Consider the following 19,730-nt stretch of genomic DNA (forward strand, 5'->3'; position numbering starts at 1 on the left):
AAGGTGTGCGCCACCACTGCCTGGCCCAGACAGGTTCCTCTGTGTTGCTCTGGCTGTTCTAAAACTCACTCTTTAGACCTGGCTGCCCCCAAACCCAGAGATTGTCAGTCCACCTGGCTCTGCCCAACTTTGAAAATCTAATTTTTTTTTTTTTAAGATTTGTATGAGTACATTGTAGCTGTCTTCAGACACACCAGAAGAGGGCATCAGATCCATTTATAGATGGTTGTGAGTCACCATGTGGTTGCTGGGAATTGAATTCAGCACCTTTGGAAGAGCAGTAAGTGCTCTTAACTGCTGAGCCATCTCTCCAGCCCCTGAAAATCTATTTTTAAAAGTCCTAAGCTGGGCGTGGTGGTGCACGACTTTAATCCCAGCACTTGGGAGGCAGAGGCAGGCGGATTTCTGAGTTTGAGGCCAGCCTGGTCTACAGAGTGAGTTCCAGGACAGCCAGGACTGCACAGAGAAACCCTGTCTTTTAAAAAAAAAAAAAAAAAAAGTACCTCTAATTTTTTTTTTCTCTCAAGACAGAATTCCCTTGTGTAACATAGTCCTGGCTGTCCTGGACTCTTTGTAGACCAGGCTGGCCTTAAACTCACAGAGATCCATATGCCACTACCGCCCAAATACTGGGCTTAAAAGTGTGCACCCCCCCTTCGCCCCCAGCTCTCTAATAGTCCTTATTTCTTGGCTAGCTATGATGATGCACACGTTTAATCCCAGCACTCGACAGGCAGTCAAGTGTGTATTCGAGGCCTAATCTACACAGTGAGTTCCAGGACAGCCAGTGTTACATAATGAAATTCTGTCTCAAAAAAATGTTTTCTTTTTAAAAAATTTTTTTAGACAGGGCCTCATTATGTAGACCAGGCTAGACTCACAATCAAGAGATCAGTCCGTCCCCGCCTCCTATATGCTTGGATTAAAGGCCTGCACCACACCTGGCCCTCTAGTGGTTCTTAGCCAATCCTCCCACCCTGATCTCTATTCAACTGACCTAGAGAGTCAGAGATCACTGTGATCCAGCAAGTACCACACTCACTAGCAGTGACTAGTCCCTCGTGCCCTGAATACAGACAGAAGGCAACCAGAAATGCTACTTCCTATATAACGATATCTCAGTGGTGTTGCTGAAGTATAAGGGGGTAGTGATGCTTCCAGTTCAAGAGTTCAGGAGTAAGTCACACAACGCAGTGCAAGGGTAGTGTGCCATCTATAGCTAGCTTTATGCCACAGTCAGCTTTGCCTCATCAGGCTGATCCTTTCAAGCATTCATTGGCCCATCTGGATGTACGGCACTGAGATGGACAGGGGAAGACATGCCCCCACAGAAATGGTCCAGGAGTACAGGGCTAAAAGTGACACTTAGGAGATAAAGGAGTTCTGTGGTAGCAGCTCACTCTTGGCCAGGAGTGGGAAGCTGGTAATCCCAGACTGCAGAGTTCACCTGCTTTAGACATCAGGTACTTTCTTTAGTGATACTTCTGATTCTCATCTGCTGGTGCCCCCTGTGGCCACTTCGGGAATTACTCTTTGCCAGGGCCCAAGGTCAGGGCCTCCTGCAACAGGCCAGCCAGCTCTTCCCAAAGAATCTTTCAACCACCCCATACCTGAAAATCCAATATTCTTATTACTGATTAAGAAAAAGATTTTGGACACCACGTGGTTACTCATTACACGTTTATTGTACATTTTCACAATCTGGATGCGCCACAGAATTGGGGGCAGGGGGCAGGGGAAGAAGGAAGGCAGGGGACACTGGGATAATATTGGGGGTCTAAAACACAAGCACCCCCACCCCCAGCATCTCTCCTACCCTTTCACACCACAGTTTAGATCTCCTTGGTTCCCCTCCACACAGAAAACCTGGTGTGTGGGGGGCAAGAGTTTGGGGAACAACCCCCCAAAGTAGGTTAAGGGGCTGTACCCTCAGACCCCTAAAACTGTGCCATTTTAAAAGATTAGATCCTTCCTCTATCATTGTACTCAACAAGGAAATAGCTTGATTTCTCTCTCACACTCTCTCTCTCTGGGCTCAACAGCCCTGGAGAAGGACGAGGATCCCCATCCTCCAGCAAGTCCCATACACATATTGGCAGTGACTAGTACCCCCACCCTGAATACAGGGGGGCAGTCAGAGGAGCTGGGCAGTGATGGGGGTAATACCCCCCCCCAGACTGGGGAGGAAAGTTTTCAGTCCAACCTCTAGTAAGGATGAGGCCAGAGACTTCAGGCAGGAATTAGGGGGATTCTGTTTTGTCCCACTCCTCCCCAAGGCAGTGATGACCCCCACACACTGGAGCCACCCCTCCTCAAAGAACCAGATTGTGGTCGGCCCCCAGTTCTCCTGATGGGAGGAGGCAGCAGATCAGGCAGATGGGAGGGAGCGAGACCCCCTGGGAATGTCAGTTGAGTGCCCCACATGAAAACTGGGGAGCAGGAATGTAGGGAGAGACCCCGAGTGGCAGAATTATTGGTCCATCATAACACACTGAACTCCAAGACACTTACACACCAGCTGGGGGAGGGAGAGGAGGGTACAAGAGGTGTGGGAAACAGGGTAAGGGAAGCAAACTAGACTAGAGGGGTTGGGAGGAGGAAACCTTGGGGTCCAGAGCAGCCTGGTTCCCCAAAAGTCCAGACTCCCCACCACCTGCAGATAATGTCGTGCTAATAAAAGTGTGATAAGAGGACCAATGGAGACTGACTCTTCCGAAAAGAAAGAAATAAAAAACACAGAAGAGTGAAGAGTGATGGATCAGAAAGGAAACAAAAAACTAACAAAACAAAATGAAACAGACAGCGTATGCCAATGATATGCTAATCAACATGTTGGAAGCTCCCAGAAAATCTTGGGATTCTTAGGACCAAGTGGAACCAGTCTCAGAGCCTCCCAAGGGATACAAAGATGCAGCCTAGGGAAGCCTAGACAGGTGGGGTGTTCTGTTTGTTTCTGTGGGGTTTGCTTTTGTTTTGGGAGGGCCTGGGATTGTACAGGGAAGATAAGGGAAAGATCGGTTAAATCCAAGGGAAGGAGGAGAGGGGCTATTGCATAGCAGATGCAAATGAAGGGACTTGGGGCTGACCAGGAAAGAGGAAAAGGGACAGAGGGTGAGAGGGGGGTGATAGGAACCTCAGGAAGGGGTGTTAAGGACAACCGGAAAAATCTTCTAGTAATAAAACTACAAACAGACCAAATATATATAATATTATATATGTATAAATAACAGCTGGCTATTTACAGGGGGCACACACACGGACACACACACACACGGATCCAAGGGAGGGGGCTGAAAGATATGGCTGAGAGGTGGAGGAACGGCTGGGGGTGGGGGAGAGGCCCTTCTTAGGCAGGGCAGACTCCTCAGGGATTTAAGTGCTGAAGTAAACTGTGGAGAGAGGGCAAGAGGAGGACGAGGGAGAGGGGGAGAAAGGAGGACGAGGGAGAGGGGGAGAAAGAGAAAGAAAGCAGTGTGTCAGGCCTGGCCCTGTTCCAAGCCTCCCCACTCCCCCACTGTCTGACATCCCTTCCCTCTCAGCCTCAGTTTCTTCAAAGGGACTTGGCAAGTGGGTACTGAGGTCCCTTACACTCCACGGCTGGACAAAGGGGCATAAAACCTTTAAGGCACTGGGCATGTGACAGCAGCTTTCAAACAGTGGACTACGTGGTATCCTGGTGGTTGGTGTTTGAGACCCTCACCCTTTCCTGTCTCCTACACCAGTTTTAGAATCCCCAGATGGAGCTTTTAGGCTCAAAGGGTTCCTAGACGAACACCAGGACCCACCCAGTATTCCTCGTCCCAAAATCTTAACCGGATTTACCCATAACCAGGGAAAGCAGGGCTATACAACACTCAAGTTTTGGGCTCTAAATGAGTAAGAACTGCCAATAGCAGCAAAGCGTGTTTTGGTTGCAGAGTAAAAACTAGGTTAATGACCTTCAAAGCCCAGGCTCCCCAGGGAAAGCCTCTACCTCTCCAGGGAAGGGGCCCTGGCCTCTGGCCCCACTCACCGATGATAATGATGAGGATGATGGCGCAGATCACTCCCAAGATGATCATCATCTAAGAGTGAGAGGGAGGTGAATGACACAGTGACACCCCACCCCCCCACTGCCCCCCCCACCTGTCCCCATCTCCTCCCTTTACCTTGAGGTTTTTCCACCAGTATTTGCGCTTGAGCTTGGCTGCACTCGTTTCAAACTGGGAGGCCCCTGCCTGGAGGGCATCTGCACGGTCATCCAGCTCCGACAACTTCTGGTCCCGCTCCAGGACCTTGTCCACATTCACCCTCATGATGTCCACCACCTGAGGGAGGGGTCCACGAGGCAGGGGGGTGTGCCAAGGCATGCCTCAAGGAGGGCACTTCTTGAACATGTGCCCATCGTGACACAAGTGGAACATGCACCCCGATGTTTCCAGGCTAACATGCCAAGGACATACACAGAACATGCCTAGCACACCTAGGGGACATGCAAGGAGCACACATCAGGGGCATGCCGCTGCCATAGCTCTCAGATGTCTCAGCAACACCCTCTATCTATAGGGCCTGGATCCGCCTATCACCAGGGCACACCTGCCCCAGCTGGCACACCCCAGGCTAGCTCAACTGATTCATCCTGCAGCCCTTCCAAGTGCATGCTAACAGGGAGACAGAGAGGGGATGAGGCAGGTCTCCGACCAAACCCACTGAGCATAAACTGTCATTACCTTCAACCCAAGATGGGCTCCCACACCTATTTGCCAGCCCATCATCTTGCATCTTTGACACACATAGACACAGACACACACACACTCACCTCATCCACCTGGGCCTGGGTCTGCTGCAGTCTCCTGTTACTAGTAAGGTTTGGAGGAGGTGCAGGGGGGCCACCCTCGCCGGCCGGGGCGGCAGGCGGGACGGTGGCAGCGGTAGCCGACCTAAGGAAGAGAAACGGATTAAGACTCGAGGCCTGAAGCCTCTGGCCCTACGGCCGGGGCTCCACCCATCCACCTGTCCATCCACAGTCCCTCCAGTCCTCTCTTGCGCGAGAAGGCCACCCGATGGGAGACAGTCACTCTAAGGCCCCAAAGCGGTTGAGCTGCGTGACCTTGAGAGACCCTCCTCATGCCTCAATTTCCCCTCCGGTTAAATGAGGGCGACCTCGTAGATGCTGCCCGGGGTCGACCCGAAATGACTGACGGCCATGGTGACAGGGGCGGGGCGGAGGGTGGACTCTGGGTCTGCTCCCTCCGGTAGCCATCGCCCGTGCCAGACCGCCAGGGACCCGGTTCCGGGCATACACCCGCAGTCATGGGCACCAGCCTGGCCCGCGGCACGAGAGGCGCGGCGGGACCCCCGTGTTTCCCGGTCCACTCCTTGGGGTGGCGGCCCGCAAGGGGCAGAACATCCGCGGGTGGCGAGTGGCAGGCGGCTGACTTACATGGCGGGGGTAGCGGGCAGAGGACTTGGCAGAGGCAGTGACGGCGACGGCGGCGGCGGCGGCTCGCGCTGGCTCCGACTGGCGCTGGCTACCCGGGACTGGAAGATGGCGGCTGCACGTCACCCGCATCCGGGCACTGCGGCGTGGGCGGGGCGCGGCAGGCGACACGTCGCAAGCGGACCGCGGGGGCGGGGCGCTGCAGGGCCGGGGGGTCGTCTAGTTGGGTCTGGTTGTGGGGCCAGCTCGCCAACCCACCGCCACCCCCAAGGCACCTGCCTCTTTTGGCACCCACAACCGAGATCCATACAACCCCCCCCCCCATACATCCTCCCTCATCTTTGAAGAGGATACACGGGTCCTTATGCCATATAGCCCAACGTCTCATCCTACAACCTGGTCCCAACACCTGGTCTATGGGTTGAGGGTGGAAAGATGAGAAACGACCAAGGCAGGTGCCAGAGCAATACTAATAACTGGAATCCTGACGCTGGAGTGGAGGGGAATCGTGAGGACTAATCTCACCCATCACCCCGCAAGTGAACGTCTCAAGGGAGGACTGAGGCTTCTGATTTCCTAGCTGGGTCAGGGCAAAAGGAGTAACAGAAGCATACACACACACACACACACACACAGAGAGAGAGAGAGAGAGAGAGAGAGAGAGAGAGAGAACCCTGTGAAAACTGCCGGTCCTTACAGATGAAGTTCTGATCAGGTGTACTACTTGGCAGTTAAAGCCCAAGCAGGCCCCACAAAGATTAGACTAGAGACTCCAGGAAGGGCCCAGACTGTCTGGTGGTGCCAGAGGCTGGATCCCGTCTGGGGTCAACTGCCCCACTCAGCTTTGACTCTAGCATAGAGCCTGGGCTGAAAAGAGACAGTAGACAAGGGTGGCACCTGAAGTACTTTGGTTATAGGCACAACTTTACATGTGGATTAGTCCCACACACGTGACCTTGACAGAACCAGCTGCCTCTCCCTGCACCTTAAACACTAAGCGTATCACGTATGGAGACACTCAATATTTGTCAAAATGGCTTGATCTAGATAACACAATAGGATATTCTCTTAGGCCTGGTCCATTCCTGATTGCTCCATTTTAAGTACACTAAACAGCCAAGGCAGCTGTACACACTCCCATCCTGCATCTAGGGAGAGAAAGAACCGGGGAGCAGCTGTCTATTTAGCAAGCCTCCAGGGTGAAGGAGGCATTTTAGGGGAGGACCTACTGATGTGGGAGTACTCATTACATCCCTGAGAGAGCCTTATTCTCAGAGACAGGCAGGGTCTGGCTTTCCTCCTCCCACTCCTGGGCTTCCCAGGGCCTCCTGTGCTGCAGTGCCCAACCCCCTCCCAGCAGAAGCCCCAGGACAAGTTCTGTCATCTGAGGTGTGAGTTCCCAGCTGTCTGGGGGAGGTGAAAGAGCCGGGGAGGGCGTACTGGGTGCAGAATTCGCTCTGGGCTGCCTCCAGCTTCCAGGAGCAACCATTAGCCTGGTCTTTGTGAGGCTGGGCTCCTGAAAAAGAGGAGCTTTGGTGGTGGTGGAAGGGGTTGTTCAGATCAGCTGTGAGGCTCTTGTTTGCTGTCCCTGAGACCACTCTACTTTCCAATCAGAGAACAAAGATGCTCAGTTCCATCATTTCACGTTCAAATCCCCTAGCGTCTGGATAGGAAACATCATGGAGAGTGGGGAAAGAGAAACTGTGAGCAGACAACCCCCCCCCACACACACACACACATGCAACACACACACACCTGGCCCAACACCCCTGGCACCCCTGCAGGTAAGATCGCAGACCCTGATTTAGGGATGATACCCATGTTGCCTAGCCATACACAGAGGATATGGGAGGGACAGAGTCCCAGACAAATTTGGAGAGGTTGGGCCTTGGCACATTGCTGGGAAAGTTGTTCTTCCTGGTGGATTCTGGGAACAGCAACGGCAGAATGAAAATGAAGGCGTGGTGTAAAGGGTGGGAAGGACCCAGTAGGATTCATCTTAGAAAGAGGACTGTCACTGCACGGCACAGCACAGCTCAGCACAGCCCACCTCGGTGGTGGTGTTAAGAAAGTCTAAGTTTAGATCAGTGCTGGAGGAGGGAGGAGACTGCAGTGGGATGACCGAGTTCACCTGGAAATGTGTAAGAGAGTGTTTTACACAGACAGGTAGAACGGAGACTCAGAATAGACTTGTGCTGAAGAAAACACAGTATTTGCACAATGCGATGCTTTCCACGGTTGCAGGGAATTGGTGGTGAACTCTCTAGGCCCAGTTCCTGAAGCTCTTTTTAGGCTTAGTGGTGCCTGTTCCTAATCCCTGCGCGTGGAAGATGAAGGCAGGACAATCCAGAGTTTAAGATCAGCCTGCTAAAGGAGACACTGTCTCAAAACAAGCCAAAGACAAAGCCCGCAGGACTAATGGGTCAGCAGTTAAGAATATTACTGTTCTTCCAGAAAACCCTGGTCCATTTTCCAGCACCCACATGGCAGCTAGAAGCTATCTGTAGCTCCAGTCCTGGGGGATCTCACCCACTCTAGGCCCACGGGACTCCAAGGGTACTGGACTCTGCTGTGCCTAAGTATATGTGTACACAAAAATCATATACTCATAAAAATAGATAATTAACAACAAAAGAGAGTTAACACAAAGAACGCAGAAATATGCAGGAGGGAGGGCCGGAGGCTGCTTCTAAGACCCTCCTTCAGGGTTCTGAGGTCAGCATACAGAGTTCCCAGGACTCCTGGTTTAGAACCTGGGGTGGGGGGCGGGGCCAGTGGAGGGGCGGGGCTGGATCATTCCCTCCCACAGTGACTCCTGAGTTCATTCCATCCTCAGGAGTATGAACTCTGGAGTCAAACCCTGCCAGAGCAGTCATTAATTTCTGGGACTTTGTTTGTCCCCTAAACATGGCTCTCATCAATGTCCTGCTGTCATGTGCTATGCCCTTAGGGTGTTGGAAGCAGGTGACATTGATACATTTGGGCTAAGCTTAAAGCAGTGCTTTGATGGGTTCGTTTTTTGATTTTCATTTGTTTCACTTGTTAATTTTTTAAAATATTTTTTAAAAATTTACTTATTATATGTAAGTACACTGTAGCTGTCCTCAGAAACCCCAGAAGAGGGCATCAGATCTCATTACTGATGGTTGTGAGCCACCATGTGGTTGCTGGGATTTGAACTCAGGACCTTTGGAAGAGCAGTCAGTGCTCTTAACCACTGAGCAGTTCTCCAGCCCAACTTTTCTTGTTTGTTTTGTGTTTTGTTTTTCGCATTTAGGATGGTTTGGTTCTTGTGCTTATGTTTGCAGTGTTGAGGATAAATCAGGGCCTTGTGCATTTTAAACAAAGCTCTACCATAGAATGTCGCTCCCCAGACCTAATGCTATTTCTTTGCCAATTCTTTTTTATAGTAAAGGATAACATATGCACATAAAAGTCCCATCTTGGGGCTGGAGCAGTGGCGCCTGCTGCTCTTCCAGAGGAGGTCGGTTCCCAGCTGCCACATCAGTTACGCCACAACCACCTGTAACTCCAGCTCCGGCGGATCTGAAGCGCTCTGCTAGCACATGCATATGCAGATAAATAAATAATAAAAGTCATATCTTGTTTGTTTTAAAAATTGCATTTATGCCGGACGTGGTGGCGCACGCCTTTAATCCCAGCACTCGGGAGGCAGAGGCAGGCAGATCTCTGAGTTCGAGGCCAGCCTGGTCTACAGAGTGAGTTCCAGGACAGCCAGGGCTACACAGAGAAACCCTGTCTCGAAAAACCAGGGGGGGAAATGCATTTATTTATTGGGGTATCACACATGACCATCATGGATAGCTGGTAGGAGGGTTTCCTTTCCTTCCACTGTGTCAAAGAAGACCAAACGCAGGTCGTCAAGCTTGGCAGCAAGCAGGTCCTGATGAGTTATCTCACTGGGCCACTTCTTTGTGGAGACAAGGTCTCATTGTCTAGTTCGGGCTGATCCCTGAATGCTGGGCTCACAAGCCTAGGTCACGGCACCTGGTTGTTTTAAGTGGTATCTGCTTCCTCTGCATGGTTTCCCCCACCCAAGTACAAAGCACAATATCAGGAAAAGGGAATGCAAATGGATGACGAATGGTCAGAACAGTGGTCCTCACTGCCTCCCTTGATGGCAGCATCGAGGGGCTTGGCTCCTCTCCCATCCCCGGTGCTCCACCTGCCGGCAGCTGACCCACCAGTGCCCACTCCCTCCAGATAGGATGCTCTTTCCTCCTTCATCCTCATGAACAATCTACACGTAGCGCTCTGCACTTTGCTTTTCCCATTTAACATAACTTGGAGAGTGTTCCATGACATGTAGGGGACACAACTCACGTCTTTATGACTGGGGAGTATCCTGATGTATGGATATAAAGCAATTTAATCAACCCACTGTAGGTGGTCACTTTAGGTTGTTGGTGCCTTTTTTGCCTACCTAGGCAAAGATATAAAGGATATTCTACACATTTCGATTTTACCTTTATGCAAACGTGTAGAATGAATTCTTGAATATGAAAATCTTAGTTCAAAGGCAGGCACAGTAAAACAGGCCTTTAATCTCAGCACTCTGGAGGCAGAGGCAGGCAGATCTCTGTGAGTTCAAGGCCAGCCTGGGCTACAGAGTTAAGTTCTAGGACAGCCAGGGCTACACAGAGAATCCCTGTCTTGAAAACACCAAAAAAGAAAGAAAATCAAACCATATGAGGGAAAACCTATAATCCCAGGAACTCAGGAAACTGAGGCAGGAGAATTACATTTATGGCCTTTCTAGACTACAGAGGAAATTAAAGTTCAGCCTAGGAAACCGAATGAGACCCAATGTATCAAACTGAAAAAGTAAAATACATGAAAAAGATGGTGATATAACCCACTGGTAGAAAGCCTGCCTAGCTCTGATGGACCCTAGATTCAGCCATAGTTTTGAGATAAGGATTTAACAAATCTGGACAAAAGAAATCCTAAACCAAATGGTGCTTGTGATTTTGATGGGTACTCCCAAATTGCTATCTACTGGTGTGCTACCAAGTTTTCTTCCCACTCAGCAAACAGGTAAGACAGGTTTTCCTGCATCTCCAATATGCTATGAAACTTTTCCACCATTATTAGTATGTTGTGGCTACAGAGCTGGCTCAGTGTTGAGTATCTGCTGTTCTTCTAAAGGAACCAGGCTGAGTTTTCAGTCTCTAGCACCCGAAGTTCACAACTTCTATCCCCAGCTCCAGAGGATTCAGTTCCCCCTTCTGGTCCCCTCAGGCATCTGCATGCATGTCATGCTTGGACACAAACAAATCTTAAAAATTAATTAATTAATTAACTATACACAATTGTCATTCCTTTTATGGTGGATAACATGAGACCCCTTCATATGTGTAATAGTTCTTTTAACTCCTAACCTGTGAAATCCCCTTAAAATTATTGTATGATTTTAAGTTCTTTGTACTTTTCTTACAGTCTTACAGATTTTTGCGTCAACATTAACTTTTTCACTACAAGATGATGTAGAAATACTTTCTGAAAATATCATCTTTTGCTTCCCACTTTTGTCTGTTGTTTACTATGCACATGTTTTGTTATTTGTTTGCTTGTTTCTGTTGACGAGTGTCACCTAGTCACCGGTTTCAAACTGGAAATCCTCCTGCTTCACTCTCCTGAGTTACCAGCATGCACCGCCAGCCTTAACTACTTATGTCTTGAGCTAAAGATTAAACTCAGAATCTAGTGTGTCCTAGGCAAGCCCTCTACCAGTGTAGCCCCATCCCAACATTCATCATAGACGGTTAAATGTGCCAGTATTCTTTTATGGCTCCATGTTTCTTATCATAAATATAGGCTATACATTTATATGTAAATATATAATCTACTCAAAATTTGTTTTTAAAACTACCCAGACTTGAATGTGGCAGCACACAGCCGTAATCTCAGCTATTCAGGAGGCAGGGGGATTGCTCTAGTTTGCTTTCTGTGGCTGTGATAAAACACGGACTAAAACCAGCCTGTGGAGAAAGCATTTATGGCAGCTTACAGGCTGCAGTTCATTCTTGAAGAAACCAAGGTGGAAGGAATTCACAGTAAGAACTGAAACAGACCATGAGGAGCAAAGGGCCGCTGCCCACTGGCTTGCTTCCTTATGTCACCCTCAGCCTCCTTATGTCACTCGCAGCCCAGGCTCATCTGCCCAGGGTGGCACTGCCCACAGTGGCTAGGTGCTCCTGTGTCAATTAGCAATTAAGGAAATACTGCACAGACAAGCACAAAGGCCCACAGGCAAATCTGATGGAAGCTGAAGCTGACTCTGACCGGGATCTCAGCCTAGGCTACAGAGCAAAATCCTGTTTCAAAGCAACAAAGACGACTCTAAGGGCTAGAGAGATGTCTGAGCAGTTAACTCAAGTTCAGTTCCTAGCATCCACATCTGCCAGTTCCCAGGAGCTCCAGGAGAACCTAGGCCTCTGGTCGCTGTGGGCACTGCACTCACAAGCACACACCCAACGCAGATGCATACAAATAATTAGAAATAAATCTTAGCCGGGCGGTGGTGACGCACACCTTTAATCCCAGCACTTGGGAGGCAGCCAGAGGTCCTGAGTTCAATTCCCAGCAACCGCTTGGTGACTCACAACCATCCATAATGGGATCCCATGCCCTCTTCTGGTGTGTTTGAAGACAGCTACAGTGTACTCCTTTCTTTGTTTTTGAAGCAGGGTTTCCCTATGAAGCTCAGGCTGGTCTTGAACCTGGCATCCTCTTACCTCAGCCTCCCGAGTTCTACTGAGGAAAAAAGCTTGCTCTCTGTGGCAGCTAGAAGGGCCCACTGTGAAAGCTGCCAGGTTGCAATGATGACAGAAGCCGGCGTTAAAATGAAGGTCAAGGCTTAACATAGCAGTGTTAGAGCACTGAGAAAGATGGATAAAAGGATTTGCAGCTGACTGCTCAAAAACCACACCACACAGGTAGAAGGCAAGACTCCGGCAGGGCAGCTGTCCCTCCCCACCCTCCCCACCACACCACAGGACGTGGAGGAAATTATGTAAGACATTATTGATCTTCCCTTTACCCTTACAGTCAATGCAGCTGTTTGTTACCCTTACAGTCAATGCAGCTGTTTGGTTTCGGTTTACCAAGACAGGGCTTCCCTGTGTAGCCCTGGCTGTCCTGGAACTCGCTCTGTAGAACAGGCTGGCCTCGAACTCTGAGATCTGCTGCTTCTGCCTCCTGAGTGCTGGGATCAAAGGCATGTGCCCCCTCTACCCAGTTTAATGCAGCTAATTATAGCAGGTTAAAACTTAAAGATGACTTCTGGGAAGCTTCCACCGGGGAGACCACCTCAGACTGCCTTACAAACAAGGAGCTAAGTATGAAGTCACTAAAAAAGACTGAAGCCACTCCCTGGTGACCGGGAGAGCGCTAACTCTTTGCTGCTGCAGTAAAGCTACAAGCTGATCATGTGGATGCAAGAACAAAGACAGCACAGTATAATTGCACAGCATAATTAACAGCACTTGCGACACCTGCAAGGGCAGAGGGTAGGACTACTGGCTGAGTGACTGTCAGCCAGCCAAGAGTCCAGGTCAAAGCTGGAGTGAGAGATGGTTCTCTCTTTCCACAATGTGAGTCCTGGGTGGTCAGGAAAGCGCTTCTCTACACTAAGTCATATCACTTAGCACCGAGGCAGGAGGACTGAAAGTTCCATGCCAAGTTGGCTATATAGCTGGACTGTCTTGAAAGAACAACAACAAAAGTCAATTCTTTGGGGATGAGGAAATAAAAAAAGAATTGTCCAAAATTTAGGATCAGGACAAAGACAGGGGCAGTATAAGGTAAGAAGGATGGGCGGGCGGCAGACAGAAGGATCCGAGAGTCCGAAAGAGAATAGAAAGCTCATTGGTTTTCTCACTTCAACTCCGTCATAGGCCTTTAGATTTGTTTGTTTGTTTGATTTTGTTTTCACGGTGGATATGTGAGTTCAGCTCTGGGTATGGAAGTTAACAAGAACCAGTTTCTCACTCCCAGAGAACTCAGCACCTGCTCTTCCTTTGAGGTGGTGACCGTGAACCCAGCTTTCTTAGTCCCACTGACCATGGTGTTTTTGTGCTAGACATGACAGAGGCTGGGTACACTGGTCACACTGGCACTCTTAGAAAAAGGGATCATTCTAAGAATTTGTTTTGAGGGGAAGGGTTCTTGTAACCCAAAGTCTCCCCTCTTTTTTATTCTGTTTAAAACTATCTCAAAGCTTTCTACTACAGGGTTATTTAATATGCAAATTAGTGTCATTCATAAAACAAGAGCATTCTTACTTAAAAATAAAAGCTTTTTTTAAAAACTCAATTCGTTGTTTTCAACCATGTAGTCAGCATTCTCTGTTTTGTTTTGTTTTTTTTTTCCTTTTGTTTTTTCCAGACAGGGTTTCTCTGTGTCGCCCTGGCTATTCTAGATCTTGCTCCGTAGGTCAGGCTGGCCTCGAACTCACAGATATCCAGCTACCTCTCTGTCCTAAGTGCTGAGGTTAGAGGTATATGCAGTCACACCTGGCTCCAACTTGTTTTATTTATTTATTTACTTATTTATTTATTGGGTTTTTTTTCGAGACAGGGTTTCTCTGTGTACCCTGGCTGTCCTAGAACTCACTCTGTAGACCAGGCTGGCCTCAAACTCAGAAATCTACCTGCTTCTGTCTCCCAAGTGCTAGGATTAGAGGTGTGCGCCACAACCGCCCGGCTCTAAGTAACATTCTTAGCATCTGCTAAATTCTACTTATTTAGCTATCTTTCTAGATTTTGGTGTGTGCCTCATTAGCCTATCTAATAATGAAATTGTACTTCACTATATTTTGGTTTTGCTTTTCTTTTACACTTTTATTGCATTTATTACATTTTATTCATGTATTTGTGCGTGGATGTACCATTGCACACATCCAACAACACATGTGGAGGTCAGAGGTCAGACTTGGTTCATTCTTTCCTGTTCTGTTTCAGACCCAGGATGTGCTAGGTAAGATGCATATTTTATATATCAAAGAGGACCTCAAGGTTCTCCCAGCATCCCTCAGTCCCTACCTGTTACAGAGCATGGCTGGCATACCCCGACCTCCTCCTCTCCTCCCTGAACTCTCAGCCCAGGGGTGCCCATGTTGCGGCCTGCCCGCAGTCCACAACACGAACGGTTCAACTGAGAATGGCAGTTCGCTGAAAAGAGAGGAATCTAGACGGGGCGGAAGAAACAATGGAGCCAAGACAACAAGTTCTGATCAAGGCTCAATTTTACTAATTCCAGACACTCAGTTATAAAGGAAGGGGGAGGGAACCCAATATCCCGCCAAGTAACTCAGGGTCCAGTAGCAGGACGAACACGTGTGTGCCTCCAGGCAGCAAAGGCAGGTTCCAGCAGTAGGTAGGAGTGACAGGACGAATGAGCTCCACCCTTGAGCAAGCAAGTTCCAGGCTGGGGGAAGGGAGGCCACATGCCCAGAGTCTCTTCTGATATCTCTCTCTCTCTCTCTCTCTCTCTCTCTCTCTGCACTTCTCTATCTGCATGGCAACTTCCCTGGCCTTGTTCCTTGGGATGGGTGAACCTGCCTGAGAAACCTGCTTGAACTGGCTCATTTTGTTGGAGGAAAAATGCTATCACTTTCTTTATGTGGGTCTTAGCAACCAAACTCAGGTCATTAGGCTTGGCTAAAGGTGCCTTTAACTACTGAGCCATCTTACCAGCACCTATTTGTCTGTCTTTCTTTTTCCCTTTTAAAAAAAAAAAAAAGATTTATGGTTTTTTTTTTTTTTTTTTTTTTTTGGTTTTTTGAGACAGGGTTTCTCTGTGTAGCCCTGGCTATCCTGGAACTCACTCTGTAGACCAGGCTGGCCTCAAACTCAGAAATCTGCCTGCCTCTACCTCCCAAGTGCTGGGATTAAAGGCGTGCGCCACCACCGCCCGGCTTGATTTATGTATTTTATGTATATGAGAACACCACCACTGCTCTCTTCAGACACACCAGAAGAGGGCACCAGCCCCCATTACAGATGGTTGTGAGCCACCATGTGGTTGCTGGGAATTGAACTCAGAACCCCTGGAAGAGCAGTCAGTGCTCTTAACTGCTGAGCCATCTCTCCAGCCCTGTCTTTTTGTTTTATGTTTTAAAAAATATCTATTTTTGAGACAGGGTTTCTTTATGTAATCCAGCTGTCCTGGAGCTTGCTATGTAAATCAGGATGGATTACAACTCACAGAGATCTTTCTGCCTCTGCCTCCTGAGTACTGGGACTAAAGGCATCATGTACTACCATTTCTGATCATCTTTATTTTTTTTTAATTGTGTGTGTGTGTTCATAGTGCTGGTGCCCACGGAGGTCAGAGGTACCATGCCCCTCTGTAGCTGGAGTCATAGGTTGCTTTGAGCTGCTGCATAATGTGGCTGCTGGAACACGGGCTGCACCAGCCTTTACCCTCTGAGCCATCTTTCCAGTGCACTTCTTCCCCTCTGTTCTAATTTATTTTATAGCTTTTTTTTTTTTTTTTTAATCAGAGCCTGTGGCGGTTTGAATAGGAATGGCCCCCATAGACTCACGTATGTGAATGCTTGGTCCATAAGGAGTGATACTATTAGGAGGTGTGGCCTTGTTGGAGGAAGTGTGTCATGGTGGAGGCAGGCTCTGAGGTCTCAGAAGGGCAAGTGTGGCCAGTGTGTCTCGGTTCCCTTCTGCTGCCTGAGGATCTAGATGTAGAACTCTCAGCTTTTTCTCCAGCACCATGTCTGCCCACATGCACTGCGTTTATCACCAAGACGGTAATGGACAGAACCTCTGAGGCTGTAACCCAGCGCCAATGAAATGTTTTCCTTTTTAAGAGTTGCCATGGTCATGGTGTCTCTTCACAACAATAAAACCCTTAGACAGAGCCTAAGCTTCTCTTTCCCAAATATGCAGCACAAGTCCTGGCTTGCCAAGGTTTACGGTTGAATTAATCACTGGAGCAGGGAAGGAGGGATGCTGTTATTGGCCAGGTTTAGGCCACTTGGTTACCTCTGAGGCAAAAAGAAAATTAGGAGGGAGGGAGGGCCAGCCTCTTACTGAGCATAATAAGAATGGGCCAAATGGAGTGCACCTACCAGGACAAGGATGGATGCTGAACAGGTGAAAACAACACATGCCTCCATGATCCAAGCCAACTCCTGGAAAAGGTCCTGAGGAGATGTCAGAGATCTGGGATTCTAGTCTGTCCCCTCTACCCCATCCCAACGTGGACCATCTCAATCTTCCTTCAAAATCCCACCAGAGTGTCTGGTAACTGACATTAACCAATCTGGTCCTTTCATAGGTGGCTGGAGCACACTCTTCCACACCCCATAAGAGTATTTATCACTGAGAAGTAGCAAGGTCAACAAAAGCCAGAGAGCTGCTCCTCAGGCTGCCTGATGCCCACCCCCCACAGGAAACACACCACCACAGACTTAACACCCTCACTAACGGTGCCAGACAGCTACAGATCTAGAATAAAATGGCAGGAGAGAGAAACCCCAGGACTCAAGCCGCAAAGCCATTTTTGAGAGTTCAGGCTGTATGCTTTGCCCCTCTGAGTATGAAGAGGGTATCTAAAACAGCCCTGAGATCTATGGCTGGGCATGTTGGCACACAGTCTTAATCCCAGCAAGCAAGAGGCAGAGGCAGGCAGATCTGTGAATTCAAGACCAGCCCAATTTATATAGCAAGTTCCAGGACAGCCAGGGATAATTATCAGAGAGGTCCTGTTTGAAAAGAACCAAACATAAACAAGTAATCCTCAGAGCTAGAAAGCTACTAACATCACAGCAAATGAAAATCTGTTTTCAGATGCTAATTGCTAAGTCCTGTGGTGTTGACTTAGAGATAGCTGGTGTTTGCAAGTATAGACAAGGGGCCTGAAGCAGAGGGAGGGTGACTGACTTTGGGTGGTAGGGAAACATCTGGGTTCAGAACTGCTGCTCCACAGTTATAGAAAACCCAAAAGCATCTAGTTGGTGTTTAAGGACTACAGAGGTGACTGGGGGTGGGAGGCTAAGAATATCCTTCAGTTGGGCGAATACTCGCCAGTACGCACATGACCTTACGTCTCATCCCCAGCAATCTGAGTGTGGTTAAACAATCCTTCATATAATCCCAGCACTTGGGAGACAGAGCTAGCAGGATCCGATGTTCAAGGTCATCCTGAATTACACAGCAAGGCCCAGGCAGCGCGGGACACATGAGACCTTGTATTAAAAAAAAGGAAAAGAAAAGAAGGGGAGGGCTGGATTTATGACTCAGAGGATAAAGACGCCTGCTCCCAAGGCTAACAACCCGGTGGATGGAGAGAAGCGACTCTGGTAAGTTGTGCTTTGAACTCTACACGCATGTGACCACACATACATACAAGCATATAAAATAAAATATTAATAAAATGTAATTAAGAAATGGTCATGGTGGGGGTGGGTCTGGAAGTGCTATGAAATCTTGAGTTCAATCCTCAGTCTGCCAGAGAGGTAGGAGGAGGAGGAGGAGGAGGAGGTGGAGGAGGAGAAGAAAGATGGAGAAGCGGAAGAGGAAGGGGAAGAAGAGGAGGAAGAAGAGGAGAACAAAGAGACAGTAATCACCAACATTTATTTAATGGGCAAGCAAAAGAGAGACAGCCCCGTATTAAGTCCCCAGCAATCGCCACATACACACTTTATTATTTTAAATATAGGACAGTGAAGCAATAGCTCAGTTCAGTATTTGTCTTGTATGCACAAAGATCTGAATTTGAGCTCTAGCACCTAAAAATCCAGGTATGGGCATGGGGCAAATACTTGTAACTCCAGCACAAGGCAAGAACCAATTAGAGACCCTGTCCCACACAAAAACAAAATAGCCAGGAAGGACTTCTGTGGCTGACCCACATCTGCATGCAGCCCCGCGCTCATGTATCACTCCACAAACAAACATGCACACAATACTGACTGAACGAACTTGAAAGGCAGCCAGAGGAGTGGAGGACAAACCAGGGAAGCCACTGTTCCTCAGCCAACTGAGAGACAGATTTTAAAAGAGGGGAGTGCTCAACATAGCATGCAGAGAAGAAAGCTAAAGCCACACAAGCCACTCTTGATTTGGCTACGAGAAGTAATTGGTAATGAGGATTTTCTTGGAATGGTTGGATAGGCGCGTCTCTGGGGAAGTATGTGCTTATTATGTATATAAGCTTACTATATTTTTGTTGCACAATACAATAGTCATAGTCGTATAATCTTCCTGTGGGGGTCATGCTAGTTAGACCTCTAGCTGAGCTATAACTTCAACCCTACAATATCCTTATTTTATTTGTATTATTTGATGTGTATGAGTATTTACCTGCATGCATATCTGTGCTCTGAGTATGTGCCTGGTGCTGTGGTGAAGAGAACAAGGCATTGGATCCCCTGGAACAAGAGTAAGCTGCCCTGTAGGGGCTGGGATTTGAACCTGGATCCTCATAACCACTGAACCATCTCTCCAGCCCCCTACAAGATCCTTTAATGTAACTTCCACTCTTTTGTTTTTTGTTTCAGTGTTCTAGCTATCCTAGAACATGCTAATAATTTCATAGAGCTTTTTGTTCTGTGTGGCCTCCCTTCCCCCAGCCTGGAACCTGCTTGCTCAAAGGTGGAGCTACCGGCTCATTCGTCCTGCCACGCCCACTGCTGGAACCTGCCTTTGCTGCCTGGAGGCACACACGTGTTCGTCCTGCTACTGGACCCTGAGTTACTTGGCGGGATATTGGGTTCCCTCCCCCTTCCTTTATAACTGAGTGTCTGGAAATAGTAAAATTGAGCTTTGATCAGGATGTTGTCTTAGCTCCATTCTTTCTTCCGCCCCGTCTAGATTCCTCTCTTTTCAGCGAACTGCCATTCTCAGTTGAACCGTTCGTGTTGTGGACTGCTGGCAGGCCGCAACAGTTCTGTTTTTCAAGACAAGGTTTCACTGTGTAATCTTGGCTGTCCTGGAACTAGCTCTATAGACCAGACTGGCCTTCAATTCACAGATCCACCTGCCTCTGCCTCCTGAGTGCAGCGAATCTCTTTAAGATTTATGAAATTCTGGGGTGATTTTGTTGCACACCTTTACTCTCAGCACTTGGGAGGCAGAGGGAGGTGGATCTCTGTAAGTTCCAGGCCACCCTGGTCAATAGAGCTAGTTCCAGGACAGCCAAGATAACACAGTGAAACCTTGTCTTAAAAAACAGAACAAAAAGCTCTATGAAATTATTAGCTACTTTTGTGTATTTGTATGAAAGAGACAAAAACCATGAAGGTTTTTTTCTGGGTGACCTGAATGAT

The 19,730-nt window shown here is 48.5% G+C and overlaps 1 protein-coding gene across 2 annotated transcripts; it reads right to left on the reverse strand.

The window, feature by feature from the left end:
* Nucleotides 1-1,666: 1,666 nt before the first annotated feature.
* Vamp2 (vesicle associated membrane protein 2) lies at nucleotides 1,667-5,558 on the reverse strand. 2 transcript variants are annotated; one of them, XM_021178123.3, is made up of 5 exons: nucleotides 5,423-5,558; nucleotides 4,799-4,919; nucleotides 4,149-4,307; nucleotides 4,013-4,064; nucleotides 1,667-3,389 (listed from the first exon to the last, which is right to left on the reverse strand). In XM_021178123.3, coding segments are annotated over exons 1-5 (351 nt in total). In that variant the 5' UTR covers nucleotides 5,425-5,558; the 3' UTR covers nucleotides 1,667-3,372. The 2 variants fall into 2 exon arrangements, with proteins under 2 accessions (XP_021033782.1, XP_085686025.1); XM_085829899.1 differs by lacking the exons at nucleotides 1,667-3,389; nucleotides 4,799-4,919; nucleotides 5,423-5,558 and having other exon boundaries at nucleotides 3,396-4,064; nucleotides 4,149-4,782.
* Nucleotides 5,559-19,730: the final 14,172 nt, after the last annotated feature.

The sequence above is a fragment of the Mus caroli genome, unplaced genomic scaffold (assembly GCF_978045245.1).
Source record: "Mus caroli unplaced genomic scaffold, Mus_caroli_1 scaffold_13, whole genome shotgun sequence".
NCBI lineage: Eukaryota > Metazoa > Chordata > Mammalia > Rodentia > Muridae > Mus > Mus caroli.